This window comes from Rhagoletis zephyria, unplaced genomic scaffold (genome assembly GCF_001687245.7).
Source record: "Rhagoletis zephyria isolate East Lansing unplaced genomic scaffold, Rhagoletis_zephyria_1.1 Rzeph_scaffold_00199, whole genome shotgun sequence".
Lineage (NCBI taxonomy): Eukaryota > Metazoa > Arthropoda > Insecta > Diptera > Tephritidae > Rhagoletis > Rhagoletis zephyria.
The window spans coordinates 27078-50551 of record NW_016157283.1 but is presented as its reverse complement, the minus strand read 5'-3'; the positions used below and the strand labels follow the sequence as shown (position 1 = coordinate 50551).

Genomic DNA, 23474 nt, shown 5'->3' with positions numbered 1-23474 from the left:
ACGTATAGCAATAACGCGGCTGAAAAACAACAAAGCCGCTGGAGCTGACAGCCTGCCAGCTGAGCTATTCAAGTACGGCGGCGAGGAGTCGATAAGGTGCATGCATCAACTTTTGTGCAGAATATGGTCAGATGAACGCATGCCCGACGACTGGAATTTAAGTGTGCTCTGCCCAATCCACAAGAAAGGTGACCCCGCCATTCGCGCCAACTACCGCGGGATCAGCCTTCTAAGCATAGGTTACAAGCGTATTGTGTGAAAGATTGAAGCCCATCGTCAATGAACTGATTGGGCCTTATCAGTGTGGCTTTAGACCTGGCAAATGAACCATAGACCAGGTATTCACAATGCGCCAAATCTTGGAAAAGACCCGCGAGAAAAGGATCGACACTCACCACCTATTTGTCGACTTTAAAGCCGCTTTTGACAGCACTAAAAGGAGTTGCCTATACGGCGCTATGTCTGAATTTTGCATCCCCTCAACACTCATACGGCTGTGTAAAATGACGTTGAGCAATACCACCAGCTCCGTCAGAATTGGAAAAGACCTCTCCGAGCCGTTCGCCACAAAACGGGGGTTCAGACAGGGCAACTCCCTGTCATGTGACTTCTTTAATCTGATGTTGGAGAAGATAATAAGAGCTGCAGAACTGAACCGCTCAGGAACAATTTACTACAAGAGCGTGCAATTGCTGGCTTATGCCGATGACATCGACATCATCGGTAACAAAAACCGCGAAGTCTGTTCTGCCTTTTCCAAGTTGGATAGGGAAGCAAAGCGCATGGGTCTGGTGGTAAACGAGGACAAGACGAAGTATCTCCTGTCATCAAACAAACAGTCAGCACATTCGCGCCTTGGCACCCACGTCACTGTTGACAGTTACAATTTCGAGAAAGTAGAGAATTTCGTTTACTTGGGAACCAGCATTAACACCGATAATAACGTCAGCATTGAAATCCAACGTAGAATCACTCTTGCCAACAAGCGCTACTTTGGACTGAGTAGGCAATTCAGGAGTAAAGTCCTCTCTCGACGTACGAAAACCGCGCTCTATAAGTCACTCATCCTGCCCGTGCTGGTATATGGAGCAGAAGCATGGACAATGACAACATCCGATGAGGCGGCTCTTGGAGTGTTTGAGAGAAAATTTTGCGGAAGATTTACGGGCCTTTACGCGTTGGCGACGGCGAGTACCGCAGACGATGGGACGATGAGCTGTATGAGCTTTACAACGATATGGACATAGTGCAGCGAATAAAAATACAGCGGCTCCGCTGGCTTGGTCATGTCGTTCGAATGGACACCGACGCTCCAGCTCTGAAAGTATTCAACTCGGAACCCGCTGGTGGTAGCAGAAGAAGAGGGAGGCCCCCACTGCGATGGAAAGATCAGGTAGAGAAGGACTTGGCTTCACTTGGCGTTTCCAATTGGCGTCAGTTGGCACAGAGGAGAAACGACTGGCGTGCTTTGCTGAACTAGGCCAAAATCGCTTAGGCGGTTACAGCGCCAAAAAAGAGAAGAAGATTGGTTAATTATTCACACCAATCTTTCAGATTAAACAAAAGAAATTTGGGCCTTTAAATAAAATAGTTAAGTTATTGTATAAAAAACTTTTGTAAAATAAGTAAATATCTTTGAGATTGATTCAATTCATATCAAAAATTTTTTTTTTTGTGAATAAACAAAAGCAGACCTTTTATGCATTTCAATAAAAAAATCCACATTTGATTGAAATTGCATATACTCACCCTTTTTTATTACCAATACACTCACACTTTGCAAATTGCCCATCACCAATTTTTCTTTCAAGACAATAGGTAATTTCTTCGGTCATAGCGTTGGAAAGTGAGTTTTTGTTTGCAGAAAATTGTCTGTTTAATAAACTAAAGAAAGTTTCGCAACCAAATACACGTTTATATAGCGAGCCGCTTGCTCCAAGCAGACACCCGCTTGCAGCCGCACCTACTGGTGAACAGACGCTGCAGACTTCAGTGAGCCCTTAAACCGAATAAGTCAGAGTGGCCCCACCGAAGCTCCCTCTCTTTCTGCCGTGACCCAAGGCTCCACTCGGATTGGTTACCGCATCTCGCACATGGGTTGCTCACGTTGCCCAGAGTGCGCGAACGAGGACGCAAGAGTCGGGATTGAGTATAGCCATGCAACTGTAACTGCATACCCAGCGCAATGACTATACCCCATTGCACTAATTAACCAGTACTGTAAACAATATTACGTGCAGTTTTAATTTTTACTGCTAATTTGTGTAGCTAAAAACCTCGCAAACACGAGAAATCTCGTTTTAATGATGAACAAATTTTGGTACGGACAAACGGACAATCATGTGCAAAACAACCTTTTATATGACGGTTTTCTACTGACTGAGCCTAGTAGCAGCGCTCGGCTCTCTTATTTACGAACACGTGCGCAAGCAAGATCGTTAACACGTTACTGTTCGCCAGTATGAATTAGCACATACTATTTTTTTCATATGTATAATCAATTTAAACTTTAGTGATTTATTAATAAAAAAAATTAAATTGGTCGGCATTTCATGATGTTGAATTATTTTTAATAAATAGACTACAAATATAGTTAGAAATTGTTCCTCTATAAACAAATAGGGGAATATAATAGCCTTTGGCAATATACATTGCATAAAATGGGTTAATACACGTACACGTGCCTACCCTTTCGGTTTTAAATTTTTACCCCGCATCAAGCACCTGCTTGCCCGCGCGGCTGCGCGCGAGCTGTTCTGCCGCCCATCCCTACCCTAGAGGATACATTGCGGCCCATTGCTGTTCCTAATTTTTTTTAACGACTTACCTCGCTATTTACGTCATGCGAAATGTCTTATGTTCGCTGACGATTTAAAATTTTTATTAGGAATCAACAATATATCGGAGAGGAAGAGGAAGGCCTCCTCTGCGTTAGAAAGAAGGGGTGGAGAAGGACTTGGCTTCACTTGGCATTTCCAATTGGCGTCAGTTAGCACAGAAGAGAAACGGCTGGCGTGCTGTTTTGGACTCGGCCAAGATCGCTTAGGCGGTTACAGCGCCAATAAAGAAAGAAAGAATACATCGGACTGCCTCAAATTGCAGGATGATGTTGATTCGTTTCAAAGATAGTGTTCTTTTAATAATCTAAAATCAAACATCAGTAAATATTACACTGCCGGCAAAAAGTAAAGTTAGTATACTTCATTAGCTAGAAGGCATTTGGAGTACTTCTCTCTACTGTGGAATCCTTTTTATGAAGTCAGTAAGTTGAAAAAGTACAAAAAGTGTTAACAAAGTTCGCTCCTTCTAAAATGTTCGGGTTTGAAAACTATCAGACGCAAGCTTCTTGGACCTACAATCGCTATAAGACAGAAGAACATGTGCTAGAATTAACTGTGAGAGTATAGTAAACTTTTTTAAGGCTCACATTCCTGCAAATTATTTAAGAAATACTCGATTGTCCGAGGATTGTTGCAAATTATAGCATTAGTTAACCCATAACAAGATGTATCCGGTTGTGTAACTCGCATAGATTTTAATACTTCCTTTGCTAATTTTAAACTTAATCTCTCTAGAATTGTCAATTAAACATCTGTCCATATACTGTAAGAATTTAGCTGTTCAGTAGACTAAATCTATACTAATATATATATTGAAAGCGGTTTTTTTCTGTTCGCAAAGCACGAGATCGGTTCTGGATGGGCTTCTCATTGTCTTAGGCAAAAAAAACTTTTAAATACTTCTTAAAAATTTAACTTCAGGACTTCAAAAATCCTATAGAATCTAACATACATGCCCACATAACAGCGCTGCTCACCAGCAAATCACAAATAAGAGCGCCCTCTGCTATTAACTTTTACGGAATACAGCGCAAAACAAGGGTTATGTATACATATACATACGTGCTAATGTTAACGTTAATGTTGATTCTTATGTTAAATAAGTAATTTTTAAGCAAAAAACAAAACCGACTTCAATTCTCATATTAAAATTTAAGATTAGCGTTAATTTCTTTACGATCCAATTATCGGATCGAAACAAAATTAGTGTGGGACCACCGATGAAAAAAGAATTACCGAAATCGGTTAACGTGGTCCAAAGTTATGCAACATACATAAAAAATAAATATTCCGACGAACTGATAACCTCCTCATTTTTTTTTTTGAAGTCGGTTAAAAAAAAAAACAATATGTATCTAAAGTTCATGGATAAATAACATAGGCAATTACATATGTATTAGGGATGTTGATTTTTCGGCTTTTTCCGATCCCGGGATTCTCGGGATGGCATTGTCACAATTTGGATATTCATTACTTTTCAGCAACTTGAATCGAAAAAATTGCTTCTATATTGTTTGAGAAACTCTCCCACCATGAAATAAATAATAAATAAAACTAGTTTGAAACCATGGTACAATAATTACAGGTATTGTCTTCCTAGAGAGCGCATATTCCGATCTGCCTTATTTAAAAAATATCATTGTTGCCCACACTAAAACGTTTACTGCTGGAAATATCCCTTTTTCCATACCCCATATATGTTCACGTATTTTTTTCAACAAACCATCTTACAGAGAACTTATTCAATTTGCAAAAGCCGGAATATAAAATTTTAAATAGGTCCAAAATTTGTATGGCTCACTTAATTTCAAACGTTATTTCGTTCGTTTTGAAAAATTATAAGAATTAAATTGAGCGAAAACAAAAAGCAAAGCCAAATAAAAGTAAACGAATCAACATTGAACTGCGTCAAAATGAAAATAAGAGAGCACGAATTTCGATGAAGCAAAACTCTCCAGGAACACAATACCAGTAGTTATTGTACCATGGTTTGAAACCTACTTTTTTATTTAAAGCGGCGTTTTTATTTTTTCTCTCTGACCGCGGGATTTATTTTGAAGGACTTTGTAATTTCAAAGATATGGTTAATTCCAAAAATTATTAAAAAATTCAACGCAATGTAGAATAAAAATATGGGTAACGAATGCAAGGGGAAAGTTCTTTAGAATTTAAAAAATTTAAATTTTTTGGATTCCTGGTGAATAGGTAATTTTTAAGCCGACAAAGTTAGAAGAACAAAATTCGAACAAATATTGCGATATTTCAAATATAAAATTTTAAAATGGCATTTTCAATATTTACCTGCCCTTCTGCAATAGAAACTTGAATATGTTTAAATTCTACAGGATTTCCTCATTAATTTTATACCCATACTTCTTCTCTAAGCACATTTCTTTGAATTTTTTAAATAATTTTTGAATTACTGAAGTCAAGGTGAAAAACTAAAAACGCAATTTTACTATATTTGGCACATGGCTTTACGAATATATTGATATTTGTGTTTAAAATTTACTATCGCGCGGTGTTTATGTACAATGAGCTAGACCTTTAAAAAAAATCTTAATTATTAAATTAAAAACGAAATATAGCCAATACTGGTCAAGTACAGGAGTTTCTATTATTGCCATCAGTGCAAATTACAAATCCCGAAAATCCCGGGATTACTTGCCAAAAATCCCGGGATTTTCGAGATCTTAAAAAGTCCGGGATCCCGGGATTAACATTCCTAGTATGTATATAATTACGCATAAAAACCTTGCTGGTATGTTTTTTTTTGTACATACTAGGTGAGCGCAATATTAAAAGCAGCATCCATCCATCTATGACATAGATTCTATGTATATCGCAAAGCCCGGGAACGGCTGAACCGATTTTTTCGAAATTTCGTTCAAAGGAAGGTTATAGGCTAACAAAAATCTCGATATAAATAACGGGCGTGGCACCTCCCATACAAACCTAACTTTTCATGCTGCATACCTGTGGAAATGTTCATGAAATAGTGATGGAGATATATGAAATCCATCGCATACTCTTGGAGGAAAATTTGAGCTGTAGGAAAAAGTGGCGTGGCACCTCCCATACAAACCGCAATTTTCATACTGCACATCTCTGGAAGGGTTTCATCGAAGAGTCCTGGAACTGGGTATTCACGTATATGAAATCGAGCGCATACTCTTAGAGAAAAATTAGAGCTATTGGAAAAGGGGGCGTGGCACCTTCCATACAAACCGAATTTTTCATACCGCATACCTCTGGAAGTGTTCATGGTACAGTACTGGAACTTGCTATTGGGGCGTGGCACCTCCCTTTCAAAATTAATTTTTCATACTGTATATCTCTGGAAGAGTTTATGGTAAAGTATTGGAACTTCGCATATGCTTGCAGAAAAATTAGAGCTATCGGAAAGGAGGGTGTGGGAGGGGGCGTGGCACCTTCCATACAACCCGAATATTTCATGCTGCATATTTCTGGAAGCGTTCATGATAAAATTTTTGAACTTGGTACGGGAATATATGAAACCAATCACATACTTATGGAGAAAAATTGGGAGTTATTGGAAAAGGTGCGTGGCACCTCCCATATAAACCGCATCTTTCATAATAAGTATCTCTGGAAGTGTTTATGGTAGAGTACTGAAACTTTATACCGGCGTGGCACCTCCCATACAAGTCGAATTTTTATTATTGCATATCTCTACTATTGTTCTTGGTAGAGTACTGGAACTCAATGAATAATGGATATATAAAATTAATCGCATAGTCATGGAAAAAATATGGAGCTATTGGAAAAAGGGGCGTGGCACCTACCATACAAGCCGTATTTCATACTGCATATCTCTGGAAGTTTTCATGGTACAGTACTGGAACTGCGTATGGAGATATATGAAATCAATCCCATTGTATGTACATTAATACAATCCCAATCAGTACATTAGACTTTTTCATGTTAAAAAAATCAGTACTTTTCAGTACATACATCAGTATCAGATAATACTTCAAAACCCAGAGTAGTTGTTTTTAACAATATTTTGGTATATAAATAAAATATAGTTCATAAGAAAAGGTTTATTCATTTTAACATGAGTGTACACATCATTATATTTACGGCATATTTGAATAGCAATAATGAGATCATTTCCATCTTCAGTGCTTAAATAGTCAAAGAATTCTATATTTTTCTATTTAAAGTTACTTTTAATATGCAGTTCACTTTGTAAAATTTTAATGAGAAGCCGGTTTCTTTCTTTGCGCCCGGGAGAAAACTTTATACTTAAGATCCTCTAAGTTACTTCGTTTGAGTGTGGTATTGAAAAAAAATACATATTTTTTCAAACTGTGGAAAAGTACCACTATTTAAGGACTTCATCTATAATTCCTCATGGCTTAAATTAATTGTTTTCAACTACGCAAAAACTTTGAAAGGCTAAGAATTCGCTAATAAGAGTAACCAACTCTATATCTTGTATGCAAAACTCTTTTACAATGTGAATAAATTGTGAAAAAAGAATTGTAAGTTGTTGTTGTTGTTATTAAACTGAAAGTTATTTTCGAGACACCTAGCAACACCCGACAAAAAAACGTCAGCCTTCTTTTTAAATAATTAATCCTCCAACAAAAAAACGTCAGCCTTCTTTTTAAATAATTAATCCTCCAACATATCGAGGGCTTATATTCAGTACCCTCTGTCTGCATTTTCATACAAATGAGATTCTAATATAAAAATCCACCTAAGACTTAACTGTCATCGGTGATGTTAATTCTGACCTTGTATCACGCTCGGCAGAAGAATTTACTTTTAAATAGCAGAGTCGGAATTAACACCAGTGATGACAAATAAGACCCAGATGGGTTCTAACATCACAAAGTTGTTTTTGTGAAAATTGCAGATAGAGGCTATTGAATATAAGCCCTCGATATTAGGCTGACAGAAAAAAATAATTTTTAACTTAAATTGCTTTCATGAAACTGGCGTTTAAGGTATTTCTTCTCAGTCTATGTATGTACATTAGACTGCATCACCAAAAAAAGTTGCGGTTTTTCCGCCGGGATTACAAAATCTATTATATTTTAAGACGTCCACCACAATATTTCGGAAAAATATTAAGATTTAAACGAGCTGGACCGATTTGAAAATACCTCCAAAAATTAAATTTTTATGAATAAAAATAATTTCTTAAAGAACTTTTTGAAAAAAGTCCCCTCAGATGACAAACTAGATTAAGCTTAAAAAATCTGCATAAAAATATTTGAAAATCTTTTCAACGGAATCGTAAGAATGAGGTTTTTGATGCTGTTTTTTTACTTTTTTCACAGATTGGTTTACGAAAAACTTGAATAACTGGGCCAAAAATGTTTTCATTTAGACTTATGGGAACTCAGTAGAAAGGTATTTTCACAGTTTTTATTTCTGGCCAAAAAAACGTCATTCGTGTCCCATCTTGTTTTTTCGAATACCAACACATCTTAATTCAACTTTGAATGACGTTCATTCATCCTACCTTTCTCTTCCATCCTTTGAATGAGTTTATTAGCAAAGAAATAAAAAGGGTGAGAAAATACCTTTCCAATGACACCTCTTAAGTCTAAATGGGAAGAGTTTAGGTTCAGTTATTCAAGTTTTTCCTATACCAATCTTTGAAAAAAGTTAAAAAATAGCATAAAAATACCCCTTCATTACGATTCCGTTCAAAATTTTTTTTTAGTTTTTTTAATATTTTTATGCAAATATTTTAAGCCTAAACCGTTTTGTCATTTGAGAGGATTTTTTCAAAAAAAATCTTTAAGAAACTATTTTTAACCGACTTCCAAAAAAGGAGGAGGTTATCAGTTCGTCGGAATATTTTTTTTTTTTATGTATGTTACCGCATAACTTTGGACCACGTCAACCGATTTCGATAATTCTTTTTGCATCGGAAAGGTAGTGTCTGAGAGGTGGTCCCATACTAATCTGGTTGAGATCCGATCAGTGGATCATGAGATATATATATATATATTTTTTTTTTATATGGGAGTTGAAGTCGGTTTTTTTGTTGCTAAAAATTACTAGTAATTCATAAAAAAAAACCCATTTTTCGAGGTATTTTCAACTCGGTGCAGCTCCTTTAAATCTTAATATTTTTCCGAAATATTTTGGTGGACGTCTTAAAATATAATATATTTTATAATTCCAATGGAAAAATAGTACCAATTTTTTTGTGTATGGGGAGTGATGCAGTCTAATGTACATATATTGTATTTCTGTTGAACAAGGATATGCATCCATTTTGAAATTTCCACCAACTATAAGATACAGTTTCTAGGGCAGATTCACTATAGATCCGGTTCATTGTTGCCGCCAGGGAACTTCTTCATGGACATAACACTTTCGTTAGGTTATTTAAGGCGGAAAACGAGCACCAAACCATTATCTTAGCCGATGAATGTGCCAATGGAAATCGTAAACGTGTAGAGAAAATGTTGGACTAAAATGGTTAAATTAAAAATCAAATTTTGGGCGGTACGAAGTTCGCCGGGTCTGCTAGTATATAAATAAATAAGTTAGAGATGGGCACGGGACTAAATATTCAATCCCGATCACGCCCATCCCGACGTTTTTCAGAATTGTACCGCGGGTCTCGTGGGTTCCGATATCTATCACTAAGAAAAATTCACACGTCTTTCAAATTAAATTTAAATAATGAAAAAAAATGAAAGATCTGGAATCTTCCGATTATTTTGTTTTTCTTTGCTGTTAGTTTTCGTCTCAATAAAACATGAAAAAGTGAATATTGCACACAACGTTTTTAAAGAAGATTTTCCAAATTTTTGGAGGTTGCGATTTTATCGGGAGTGTCGGGAAAGGATTTTGGTCTCGTCCCGCCCGGAAAATTTTTACAGACCTTCCCGATACCGCCCATCCCGGCCGTTTTGAAATCAGTATCGTGGATCCAGCGGGTGCACTAATCGCGTGCTGTGGTGTTGATTCAAACTCAACATTTCAAAGCACATTTACATGGCTGTAGCTGAGTGCGCAAGGATGCTTGCCACAATGTGGTAATTTCCAGAGGGTCAGGGTTCAAATTCCATTGCAGGCAACATGCAAATTAAATATTTTTCTTTTGGTTTATCTTAATTATGAAAAAGCATCCGTGAAGTGCAGAACGTCATCCGTGACGTGCAAAAAGTTTCGATTTAATATGGGCGTATTTGAATTGAATATTTCCATTATACACTACTCTTGAACATGTTTTCATATGATTTAAATACGTTTTTATTTGATTTTACTATTTTTTCCTTCAGTGTATTCAGTGCAATTTTCACTTACCTCGTCAGGCTCGGATAAAGCGAACAAATCCAAGCGGTTCGCATTCCATTGCTGGATGACAGAGCGTACGGCTTCTCGATCGAGCATTTTTCTATCGTGTGTCATTTCTGCTTAGCTACTAAAATCTTGCGAACTAGTCAGTGGCAGTGTTGGGCGCATTTGCCTGCCGTGTTCGGGAGAGCGCTTGGGTAATCCTGTAAAAGAGAAGGCGAAAATGTAAAATGATAAGCTACAAAGGAAGTAAATTACTCACTAAAAACCAATACACAATTAATACAGTATTGAGTTGCTACATTATAAGTAAATACATATTAGAGTTCTGCATCGGAAGATATTTGGCTTCACATTGAAGTTTTCTAGTGAATACGCTACCTTCTCTTCCTCTCACTGAGAAGGCGGATAGTGAAGAGAAGTATAGTCGNCACACATGAGTTTCTTTGGGTATTTTTATGTCATTGCTCCATATCTAACCTCATACTACATCAAATTTAAATATTGAAGCACCCATGATAAAAATATAGTAAGGTAGAACCGCTGAGAGTTACTTTTAANGAACTAAGTAAAGTACTGGACAAAAATATGTTCCGAAAAAGAGAGGAACATAAAAGAGGAATACTACGTTGTGAAACTTCTGCAAGTAAAAGATTCCTTCATGTGAAGTTTTCAAGTATTTTAGAAAGATTTCGTTTGAGCATAATTTTTATATAAGAAATATGATATTTCTCGTGCACATAAAATATATTTACGTTTATTTCTATACGTTTTTAACCGACTTCCAAAAAAGGAGGAGGTTATCAGTTCGTCGGAATATTTTTTTATNGCACCTTCAAGGTCAGCTTTAAAAAAAATTCAAATTTTTACATAGGGTTGCCATCTGTCTGAAAATAAAGTGAATAAAATATTTTANTAATCTGGTTAAGATCCGATTAGTGGTGCATGAGATGTATATATATATATATTTTTTTTTTTATGAGAGTTGAAGTCGGTTTTTTTTGCTAAAAATTACTTGTTTATATATATACATGTATAAATATATGTATGTATATTAGGGTGGGTCAATTAGTAGGTCAATTAAAAANCAACGCTTTTATCGAACGAAAGGTATTTTAGTGTGCTTTTATCAAGAAGTAATATTTTTAATAGGGTTGCCACCTGCCTAAAAAGTTAAGTTAAATTTTTTATACAATATAGAGATTTTCGGGATTCTTGGGACTTATCGATATAATAATCNTATATATACATGTATAAATATATGTATGTATATTAGGGTGGGTCAATTAGTAGGTCAATTAAAAAAGTTGATTCATATCCTTGCGATTCTGGTACTATGGACCATAACAAACNCTATTATCGATATTTTTATCGAATTTGTTATCGATATTTTTATCGATTATTTATCGATTTCGTTATCAATTTTGATATCGACTATTAATCGATTTTTTTATCGATTTTTTTATCGATATTTTCATCGATTTTGTTATCGGATATTTTTATTGATTTTGTTATCAATTATTTATCGATTTTGTTATCGATATTTTTATCGATTTTCAAATCGATTTTGCTACCAATATTATTATCGATTTTGCTATCGAGATTTTTAACGCATTTGTCATCGATTTTGAAATCGATATTTTTATAGGTTTTATTATCGATATAAATTGCATCAATTCACCCTGTACCTCTAAAAAAGTTCTTACTTCAAAAAATAAAACCGATGTCCTTAATTTGACATCTCATTTTTTAAATTCGAGAGAACTGTGCAGATCTGATCTCCTTCACAAAAAATTGCTTCACGTATTCTAACGCCCATATTTTAATACATAAATATGTATGTATTCATTAACCTAACTCCCTTAATTTTTGTTGAATTTAACGTTTTAAACGGGTGGCAACACTCCTACATATTTATTAGAAATTGAGTCTTTTCAAACCAATTTATAGTAATACCCATACTTTAATAACTCATTTAACTTATTAAATAATCTATATATTAATACGCTAACATAAATTTTGTCTCCGTTCGTTTGGCGATTCTACCGAACCGATTTCAAAACCAAGAACACCGTTGGAAATTTTTCCGTAGATGAGCAGAGTTTTTATGGTTTCACAATTGGTTGAAAATTACGGCCAAAACCGTCGTTTAAACATTTTCGAATTGTGTATACATGTTGCTGCAACATGTTCAATTTGACATGTTTCGCCTGTTGTTTCACTACACATTTGAAATTAAGCTTTGAAATAAAGATAAATATGAAGATGAAGAAATAAATGATAACGATGAAGTAAAAAAAAAGAAGGCAAAAGTGAAGATAAAGACGAAAATGGAGACAATGACAGATACATAAGAATTAGGGTAACTGAAAGGGTAAGAACATTTCTTGAATTTATGAAGTGAAACTTCTTTAGCGGCAGTTGGTTGGTTGGGAGTAAATTGTCAAATTCAAGGGGAATAATGCACATGGAAATAGTTCTCAGCGGTTTAGCGGTTTGAGAATAAAAACAAAAACAAAGATGCCTAGAGGTACAGGCAAAAACGAAGATCAAAGTAAATTTAAACACTTTAAGGTAAAGGTGAAGAGGAATATGCAGAAATAAAGATAAATATGAAGAAAAGGATGAGGATGAAGATCGATATTGTTATCGATATAAAACTCGATATTTTTATCGATATAATAATCGATATTGCTATCGATAAAATAATCGATATTGTTATCGATACTGTTATTGATTAAATAACCGCTATTTCAATCGATATAATAATCAATATAATAATCGATATTGTTATCGATACAATAATGGATATTGTTATCGGCATAATAATCGATTAAATAATTGATTTTGTTATCGATTTAGTCATTTATATTGTTAACGATATGTACAATAATCGATACTGAAGATTGTTGTATTTATCGATGAATTCATCGATTTTACAATCGTTGTATTTTTCTATCTTTATGGATATTGTTATCGGTATTTTTATCGACACAGTTATCAACAGGGTTATCGATATACTAATCGGAACATGGAATGTGATCACATTACATGGCAACACATCACATGATATTACATCACATAATATGATATCACATCACACGATATCACGTGACATGACATTATATGATATTACATCACATTATATGGCATGACTTCACATGACTTGACATCACATGATCTGACATCGTATGACATGACATGGCATTACATGACGTGGCATCACATGATATGACATCATATGGTATGACATCAGAGGATATGACAATACATGACATGACATCCTATCACATCACATAAAATCACGCCACATCTTATCACGTCATCGCACCTCATCTCATCTACGTGAATAGAAAAAGAAAAGGATATAAGCAAAGATGTGAAAGATAAAAACAAAGATAAAGACCAAGGTAAATTTACCGCTTTAAAAACCAAAAAAGGTAATTTTCTGTAGATGAGGAGAGTTTTTATAGTTTCGAAATTGGTTGAAAATCGTCTTTTAAAAATGTCCATATTTGTATATGGTTGTTTTTGCAACCTGTACAATTTAAGCTGTTTCGCATTTTGTTTTACTTCGTATTTGAAATTAAACTTTGAAATAAAGATAAATATGAAGATGAAGAAACAAGTGATAACGATGAAGACAAAAAAGGCAAAAGTGAAGATAAAGACGAAAATTGAGATAAAGGCGAAAATTGAGACAATGAGAAATACATAAGAATTAGGTTAACAGAGTTGAAATTTTCCGATAGGAATCGAAATAAAATCAGCCATAAAGGTTACTGAAATTTATCGAATCATCGAAGTTTATTATCGCAACGTATCGAATTATTCCAACTGATCAATGTTTACTGAGTTGTCGAAATTTATAGACACAGAAACTTAGTTGTCCAAATTTACGGATAGTTATCGAGCTATAAAAACGTGTGGGATTAACGAAATTTGTCAAGTTAAAGAAATGTATCAAGTTATCGATATTTATTGAATTATCATTATTTATAGACTTAACGAAATTTATCGAGGTGTCGTAATGCATGGAGTTCTTTCAACTTACAGAGTTATCGATAATTATTGATCTACTGAAATTGGTTGGTTCAACGAATCGAAGTTTATGGAATTTTCAAAATATATCGATTTATCGAAATTTCAAGGTTATATAAGCTTATCGACATATCACTGCTTATCGAATTTAATCGCCTTAACAAAGTGTAACGAGTTATCAAAATGTTTAGATAGTTTTCGAAAAATGTGGAGATGTCAAAAGTAAAAATTTATAAAGGCAGCTAAAGTTTTTTCATTTTTGCGTTATCGAAATTTATCGAGCCATCGAATTTTACAGTTATCGAAATTGGTCGAGTTAACGAATTTTGTTGAGTTACCGAATTTTAGTGTTCTTGAAATTCATCGAACTTTCGATATGTATCAAATCATTGAAATTTATCGATAAACTTGAATGTATCGGGTCAATTTGAAGTCCTGCCGAAGTCCTCCAAAGACCTTCTCAGATAAAAAAAAATTGCTACGTGTTAAGTTAGTAAACCTCTCCAAGGCTTCTAAAACTAGAAAAACTGTCGAATTTCGACAGTAACTGGCACTCTAGTTAAAATAAAAATTTTAACAGGTGGCAACACTTGAAAAAAAATTAACCTTATTACACATCTAGAGGCCAAGCGCTTTAATATCACACCCCATTTTTGGAAATCGAACTAATGCAAACCTGATCACATTAAAAAAAATATATGTCTTCGTGTGTTATAAGTAGAATCCAATAAAGAGAACATAAAACTTCATGTACAGTTTTACCTTCCTATGCGAAGTTTCCAAATACTACGTTCAGGTTGCTTGATACTTAAGTATGTGAGCATAGCGGAACACATATTTGGTGAAGGAGAACGCCGGCGAGTAACATCGTTCAGGTACGCTCATTGGGGATATTCTCTACTTTTGTTTCTTTTTTTTGGGTGACGCAATAATGTGTTCCTATTTTTCAATTGAATGTGGAGGTTGGGCGTGAATTTCGCAGCCCTCTAATACATATACAGCATTTGAGATAAGCTTGGTTGTTTAACACAAATGAAGCGACTTATAGTTTAAGGGGCCCCGAACGCCCAAACAAATTTTTGTGAGCAGTTTTTTCAGGGGGTGCAATAAGGCTAACGGCAATAAGGCAAAATTTGCTTTATTTCATTTTTAAATGGGAAATAATACCAAAGTAGGTAGAATTGTATGTACCCTTCAGACCTCTAAATTTGAACGTATATTCGGTACAAGCAATAAAACGATAATGGCTATATTTCTCTTTGCGAGTGAAAATAAAACCATCATTTCGATATGGCCTTAATCAAACTGGAAATGGAAATAAAGCCATTATGGTTTTGTTGGGCTTTTGAAAATTTCTGTTTAGAAAAAACACTGTACGGCAATATTAACTTTTTTTGTGGGTATTGGACCAAACCAATTTCGTCGTTTTTCGAAGTTAGCCTCCGAAATAGAGATAGGCCCATAATATAGTTCGAAATAGGACCTTTGGTAAAAAATATTTAATTATTGCATGTAAATAACGAAAAACCTAAAAATATAGACTTAGTCATCTTTTTGTTCTTATTTAAATGGTATATAACTTTTTTTGTGCGAACTTATATTACAGGTGCTATAAGGGGTCCAAGTTCAGGTCTTCGAAAAATTTAATTCATTATATTGCAAACAATTTTGAGCTGATTTTAAAAAAATTGGTATCACTCTAAAGACGATTAAATCCGCTTTCTTCCGATATGCATATTTGTATACTTCGTATATAAAAGGAAAAAATACCTTTTTTATAAAAAAAATGTTAAGCAAAAAAGTTGCCAACCGATTTTTAAAAGGTTGGTATCGTTTCTTCTTTCTTCTGATATGCATATTTGTATACTTCGTATATAAGAATTAAAAAAAAAAACACATTTAAAGGAAAAAATAAATTTTTTTTATAAAAGTAAATATTTTAAACAAAAAAATACTAACCGATTTTTAAAAAATTGGTATCGCTGAAAAGCCGATTGAACCCCTTTCTTTTGAAATGCATATTATTATACTTCGTATATAAAAATTAAAAAAAAAAACTAATTAACCCAGATGTGCCTAGCGTACTATACATAGTACACTTGTAAAAGTATTTTTGGCAGCAACCCGTGAATTCAAATGCACGTGTTTGATTTCAAATTCCAATGCCATGGTAACGAGTGAGCTTCACTTTTATTCATTTCAAATTTTACATTCGTAGTTCGGTCATTGTGTGTTTACAAAGTTGTGGAAAAGTGAAAAATGAGTTACTCCGATATAAGATTTGTAAGGTAAGTACAAATTATGTTTTATAGAAATTTTTTTTAGGTCTACTACTAAAATCTACTAAGGCAGAAGATATAGTTTTATGTTATTTATCAAAGCTTTGTCATTATTTTACTTTTAGTTCAACTTTTATCGCCATATTCATAGGTGTACTACATGTAGTACACCAGGCACATGCACAACCATTTCATTCCTAATTTATAATTTGGCTGTAGAGAGTGTATTTTTGAAATTATATATTAAATTTAATGGAAGGATTTTATAATGGGAAAATTATAGTAATATATGCGCGAATGACATTTTGATTTCAGAGGCTTTTCGCTAAATGAGGCTCTACGTATGTTAGAAGATGACGACGAAATTTTAGAAAATGCTACTGGGATAACAATATTTCCCCCTGAGAACGAAGAAGTAACCGATGAAGATTCTGGTGACGAAAATGTAGTTGACATAAACGATTTGCCAGGGTTGCAACTTCGTGCACCTGCCGAAATTAATTTGAATCGGCGCGTTGACGACAGTGACTTTTCGTCCGATGATGATCTGCCGATAGCTCAATTGATCCCTGAAAAGCCTGCAGACAAAAACTTAAGTGCGAAGAAACAAAAAAGGTATAACTGGACGAAAGAAGACTTACCACCACCAATTATTTCTGACATGGCTGCTGATCCAATTGATCTAAGAGTGAATGAAAATATGAAAAGTCCGTTGGATTTTTTTGAGTGCTTTTTTGACGAAGAGCTTATAGATATAATAGTCGAAGAAACTAATAGATACGCTGCTCAAAAAAATCGATCACAAAGAGTGAATAAGACAGAAATAAAAGCATTTTTAGGGGTGTTGATCCTGAGTGGATATGTTTGCGTCCCGAGGAGAAGAATGTTTTGGGAAAGAGAAAACGACAGCCATAACGTACTTGTTGCAGAATGTATAACACGCGATAAATTTGAATTTATATTGTCAAATATTCATGTCAAAAACAATGAAGATCTAGATATCGCGGACCGATTTTCGAAAGTAAGACCTTTATTTGACCACCTCAATAGAAAGTTTATGGAAAATAATCAGATGGAGGAAATGCACTGCGTTGATGAGGCTATGGTTCCCTATTTCGGAAGGCATGGATGCAAGCAGTTTCTACGAGGAAAGCCAATAAGATATGGGTATAAGCTTTGGGTAGGATCAACCAGGCTAGGGTTCGTAAATTGGTTTGAGCCTTATCAAGGAGCATCAACAAACATAAGTGTGACATACAGCAACTATGGCGTAGGTGCTGCCGTTGTTCTAGAATACGCTGAGACGCTGCGCAAGAAATGGCGTGATGAAAAAATGCACATATTCTTCGACAATTTTTTTACTACTATTCCACTTATGGAGAAACTTACAGACATGGGTTTTCAAGCAACAGGTACGATAAGAGAAAATCGTGTATCCGGCAATCCATTACTCGACTCGAAAGTACTAAAAAAGCAAGACCGTGGGTCTTTTGACTTCGCTAAAATAACTGACCATAATATCATTGTCGTCAAATGGAACGACAACAACTTAGTATGCTTATGTTCAAATAATTCTGGAGTCAACCCGATATGTAATGTAAGAAGATTTTCGCGAAAAGAGGGAAAACATATTCAGGTAAACAGTAAGCTAATATGAAACACATACTGTGTCATCTAAATGCACGTAATTTTATTTTTTACAGATTCAGCAGCCTCATTTAGTTCGCTTATACAACGCAAATATGGGGGGTGTAGATCGATCAGACCAGAATATTGGCCTTTACAGAACATCTATCAGAGGAAAGAAATGGTATTTTCCACTTATAACCCACTGCGTCGATTTGGCAATACAAAACGCATGGCATCTTCATCGAAACAATGGGGGTGTCCTTGATCTGTTGAAGTTTAAAAGACGAATTGCAACGGTTTTGTTGACGCAAAATAGAAAACCACCATCAACATCTAGGGGACGACCATCGGCATTGGTAAATATTGATATCAGGTACGATCGCCTTGACCATTTGATCATAATACAACCTAAGCAAACAAGATGTGGGGAATGTCATGATCGAACAACCACTAGATGCCGAAAGTGTGACGTTGGACTTCATGCAAAATGTTTTGTCGCATATCACACAAAGTGAACTTATGTACATATATGTGCCTAGTGTACTATACATAGTACACCTTTTTTTCCAAAACTGAAATAAATAAAAAATTAATTTTGACTAAGAATGTTTTACTTAACAATAAAAACTAGAAAACAGATCGAAAATTTAAGTTTTTTTAATTGTCTTAGCTTTAGGCATATCTGGGTTAAAAGGAAAAAAAAATGTATCAAAAAATATTTTAAGCAAAAAAATCACTCACCGATTTTTAAAAAATTGACATCGTTGTTAAGGCGATTAAACCCCCTTTCGTCTAATATGCATATTTGTATACTTCGTACATAAAAATTTGAGAAAAAAGCACTTTAAAGGAAAAAATACCAATTTTTTCTTATAAAAAAAAACATTACAGAAAAATTACTATTTAGTAATACAATTGAATACCGTATTTAAATAAAACAGAAAATAACCTTTAATTTTTATATATAACCTGTTATGTAAAAAATCAAAAACCATGGTGTTTTTATATTTTTATATGTCTTACTGTATTACTAATTAGTAATTTTTTGGTTAAAATATTTTTTATAAGAAAAAATTGGTATTTTTTCCTCTTAAAAAAATGTATATGCCATATAAATAAGAGCAAAAGGCGGACCAAGTCTGTATTTTTACTTTTTTTGCTTTTTACATGCAATAGTTAAAAATAATTTTTTACCAAAGGTCCAATTTCGAACTTTGAAGGCCCATATCTCGATTTCGGAGGCTAACTCCGAAAAACGGAGAAATTACTTTTTTCACTTATGACTCAATCTCTTTAAAAAAGTTGGTTTGGTCCAATACCCAGCCGAGTGCTGTACAGTGTAATAAAATAATAGTTACAACAAAGGAACAAATTACAGTGACATTATTAAAATAAATAAAAATTAAATGAGGTATAACAACACGTCAAATTTGTTATCAAAATAACCCAGATTTTAACAATATTAAAGTTAATTTAAAGGTGGGTAATATACCCCTATACATACATACATACCAAAGATGAAAAACAGGTTTACAAAGGAAAATGATTTATAACAAACGAACTGATTTTATTGTTGCTTAATATAATTACCCTATACTCTTCTTTAAGTTTGTATATACAAAATATCCAATTAGATTAGTGGTATAAATTACTGTTATTATATATGTTACTTATTCATCAATTTTATTAAATCACTGTCCTTTCAAAACATCAATTCAGTAAAATACATCAGACAAAATATACAGAAGACAGTAATTTTCTGAACTATTTATTTTGAAAGTGGCATAAGTCACTTTATCGTAATGGAAAATGGTGATTTTTCCATGACTATACGAAATTATCCTAAGATATCAAATCCAAGCAAATCTTCTCGAATGTTAGCATCAAACGTATTAAATAGCAAAGAAGAACAATGAGAAGAAATTAAATAGCAAATATATGGATTCAAAAAAAAAAGTGACTTATGCCACTTTCAAAATAAACGGCTGATATATCGAGCTATTCAACCTTGACATTTTGCAGCAGAAACTATTAGTTAAATATAACATTTTATTCGAACTATTGAATTAAGGCTGTCCAACGTTATCCCAACCCGAATTTTAGCTTTAGTCGAACACATTACGGAAAACACGCGCTCAACAAAGCAAGGGATACAATACAAAGTGTTGCCACATCAAGATTAAAGCTCAAATAGCACAACCCACTTTTCACATGCTTCGACGGGCAAAATATTACGAACGCATTTGCCAAACATCGATTTGAAGGGAAATCCAAGGCGATTTCCTAAATTTTACGCGAAGAAATCCAAAAAGAAGGCCAAACTGGCGCTAAATCACTCAACCTGGACACTCTGTTCGCAATCATACTGTCGCCGGCAGCGACGTACACCGATCGTTGTCCGTATACCCGTACGTCATTAGCGATACCGCCCGTCGCGTCTTGAACGCAAGGTTGTAAGTACTCTGGTCACAGGGCCGCCTTTGTGTGTCCGGCGTAAATACTTACACTAAACTATCTATTAGGGCTATTCGCGATTCGGTGCATAAGAGCTGACAAATTTATGCAATTGCAGAAATATGCCATGGATTGTGAGCGACCTTTATTAAACTGTCATGGTAAAGCTTTTGCAAAACAATTTTTGTGCATCAGCTTTGGTTTTGTTTATGAATGCAATGCATAGCATTTTTATGCTATGGATTTTCGGTATAATAAATAATTTGCAATACAAATTTGCAATGCAATGATACTAGGCCACTTGCACCGGATCGCGAATAGCCCTAATGTCTTTTTTATCGCTGGGGAAGTAGGAACTCCGCCCGACTCTCGATTGACTGAGCGCACCTCAGCCTTGGACTAAACCCACCTCATAGAATGCTTTACCTCACTCATAATGGATCACTCATAGGAAATTACTCTGTTTAAGGTCGGTGTTATGTGGAAATTTAGTTTGGCAAACTGCACGCAATTGCTGTTGCAGCAACCTCGGAGAGAGTGAGTTTGACGACTCTCACAGCAAACAAATTTGGTTGGCCCAAACAGCAGTAAAATTAGTGTTGCCATATATAAAAAAAATTTTGATAATTGTTGTTATACACAAAAATTGCAGCGATACCAAAAGATAGAACTTAATTTATGCCGTAGGAGCTTCAAAGCTAGGGCACATTTAAATAATTGCCTATACAATATCATAGAAATAATAATTTGTACACGATATGTACGCATGAAAACCACAATCAACGTGCAACCCTGTGCCAAACTCAACCACCTCCGAGCAAAGTAAGCAGCCGCCACTTAATTTGACAAACATAACACCGACCTAACAAAATACTAAAATTTAAAATTACGTATCGAGGTTTTAAACCTTCTTCGTTTTTTAATGTTATCTTTACCATAATTTTTGTTGTTATTACCGCGAATTTGTGTCTACAAAATTTAGGGTGTGTTATAGTTTTTAGCACAAATGAAACCAAGCATGTCACAACGGCATGTCAAAAGAAAAAAGAACACAACTGTTATAAGTTGAACCTCGTTGAAGACGACACACATGCGGCAAAGCAAGAATTGGGGATGCATTGCTTGGGCTTAGTTGCCTTCTTTCCAAGTATGCTATTACCGTATACGACCCGGCTTTCTTGCCACCTTAATTATAAATTCATTTATTTGTGTGTGAGTGTGTGGTTTTTTTGTTTAATAGCCGTCAACGGTTACACTTAGTTGATCACAAATGAGCAAGATACCAAATAATAGCGAATTTTTTTTATTCTATGCTTCCGTTTGCCGTTCATTGCGAAAAGTTGCTCAAACACTTTTTGAAGTCTTCTGTGGCAGACAGCCGGTTTACATGTTTACATGGTCGAATGCAATCGCAGTATTCTAATGCCATTGCGACCCATATACATATGTACATATGAATGCATCCGAAGTCGCACCCACCCATTAAATGTTTATTTTTACTCATATACACCCCTGGTCATAATAATAGGTACACGACCTTTTTAACAGTTTTGACAATTTTTCTTTTGTTTGTTTAATGTTCATTAATTGTTTATAACTATACCGTTCGCCCGATTTTCAAAAGTGAGATGTCAAGTTAAAATGCTGGGTCTGTAGATGTGCAAACTGGTTTTAGGTTTTCGAAAAGAGTTGCCACCTGTTGAACAATTGAACACAAACTATTTAATAACACAGGTCCACAAAAAAAAAACCCCGATGAAAGGTTCCTTTGACCAAACCTAGACTAATATAGCAGAGAAAAAAGATGCCGCCTACAGGGCCACGCTGCGATCGGGCGCAACGTGCGCTATGTGGGACCGCTATAGGGATCTGAAGAGGGAAGCGAGACGTATTTGCCGCAACAAGAAGAGAGAGGCCGAAATACGTGAGTGCGAAGAGCTTGAAATGCTGGCCGACAGGAGGAATGCCCGAAAATTTTACCAGAGAGTTAGGCGACTTACGGAAGGTTTAAAGACCAGGGCGCACTCCTGTAAGAACAATAATGGCGACCTAGTAACTAATGCCCAGAGCGTACTTAAAATATGGAGGGAACACTTTTCCGCCCTACTAAATGGTAGCAGCACGGAAAGTTGTGGAGAAGAAGAACCCGAGCCCGCAGTCGATGATGACGGAGTCGACGTTCCACCGCCTGACTATGACGAGGTACGTATAGCAATAACGCGGCTGAAAAACAACAAAGCCGCTGGAGCTGACAGCCTGCCAGCTGAGCTATTCAAGCACGGCGACGAGTTGATAAGGTGTACGCATCAACACTTGTACAGAATATGGTCAGATGAACTCATGCCCGACGACTGGAATTTAAGTGTGCTCTGCCCAATCCACAAGAAAGGTGACCCCGCCATTCGCGCCAACTACCGCGGGATCAGCCTTCTAAGCATAGGTTACAAGGTCTTATCGAGCGTATTGTGTGAAAGACTGAAGCCCACCGTCAATGAACTGATTGGGCCTTATCGGTGAGGCTTTAGACCTGGCAAATCCACCATAGACCAGGTATTTACAATACGCCAAATCTTGGAAAAGACCCGCGAGAAAAGGATCGACACTCACCACCTATTTGTCGACTTTAAAGCCGCTTTTGACAGCACTAAAAGGAGTTGCCTATACGCCGCTATGTCTGAATTTGGCATCCCCTCAAAACTCATACGGCTGTGTAAAATGACGTTGAGCAATACCACCAGCTCCGTCAGAATTGGAAAAGACCTCTCCGAGCCGTTCGCCACAAAACGGGGTTTCAGACAGGGCGACTCCCTTTCATGTGACTTCTTTAATCTGATGTTGGAGAAGATAATAAGAGCTGCAGAACTGAACCGCTCAGGAACACTTTACTAGAAGAGCGTGCAATTGCTGGCTTATGCCGATGACATCGACTTCATCGGTA

The 23474-nt window shown here is 35.4% G+C and overlaps 2 protein-coding genes across 3 annotated transcripts in view; one reads left to right on the top strand and one right to left on the bottom strand.

The window, feature by feature from the left end:
* cno (adherens junction formation factor afadin) overlaps positions 1 to 23474 on the bottom strand; it is a 379548-nt gene that overhangs the window by 330538 nt on the left and 25536 nt on the right. For both annotated transcript variants that reach the window (XM_017609197.1, XM_017609198.1), the window contains exon 2: positions 10143 to 10336. In XM_017609197.1, coding sequence (XP_017464686.1) covers positions 10143 to 10247 — 105 coding nt within the window. In that variant the 5' untranslated portion in view covers positions 10248 to 10336. The remainder of the gene's footprint in view (positions 1 to 10142; positions 10337 to 23474) is intronic.
* Positions 16693 to 18602, top strand: LOC108358067 (piggyBac transposable element-derived protein 3-like). The gene is made up of 2 exons (XM_017609203.1): positions 16693 to 18089; positions 18157 to 18602. The coding sequence occupies exons 1-2, from the start codon at positions 16797 to 16799 to the stop codon at positions 18595 to 18597; spliced, it is 1734 nt and encodes a 577-aa protein (XP_017464692.1). The 5' UTR covers positions 16693 to 16796; the 3' UTR covers positions 18598 to 18602.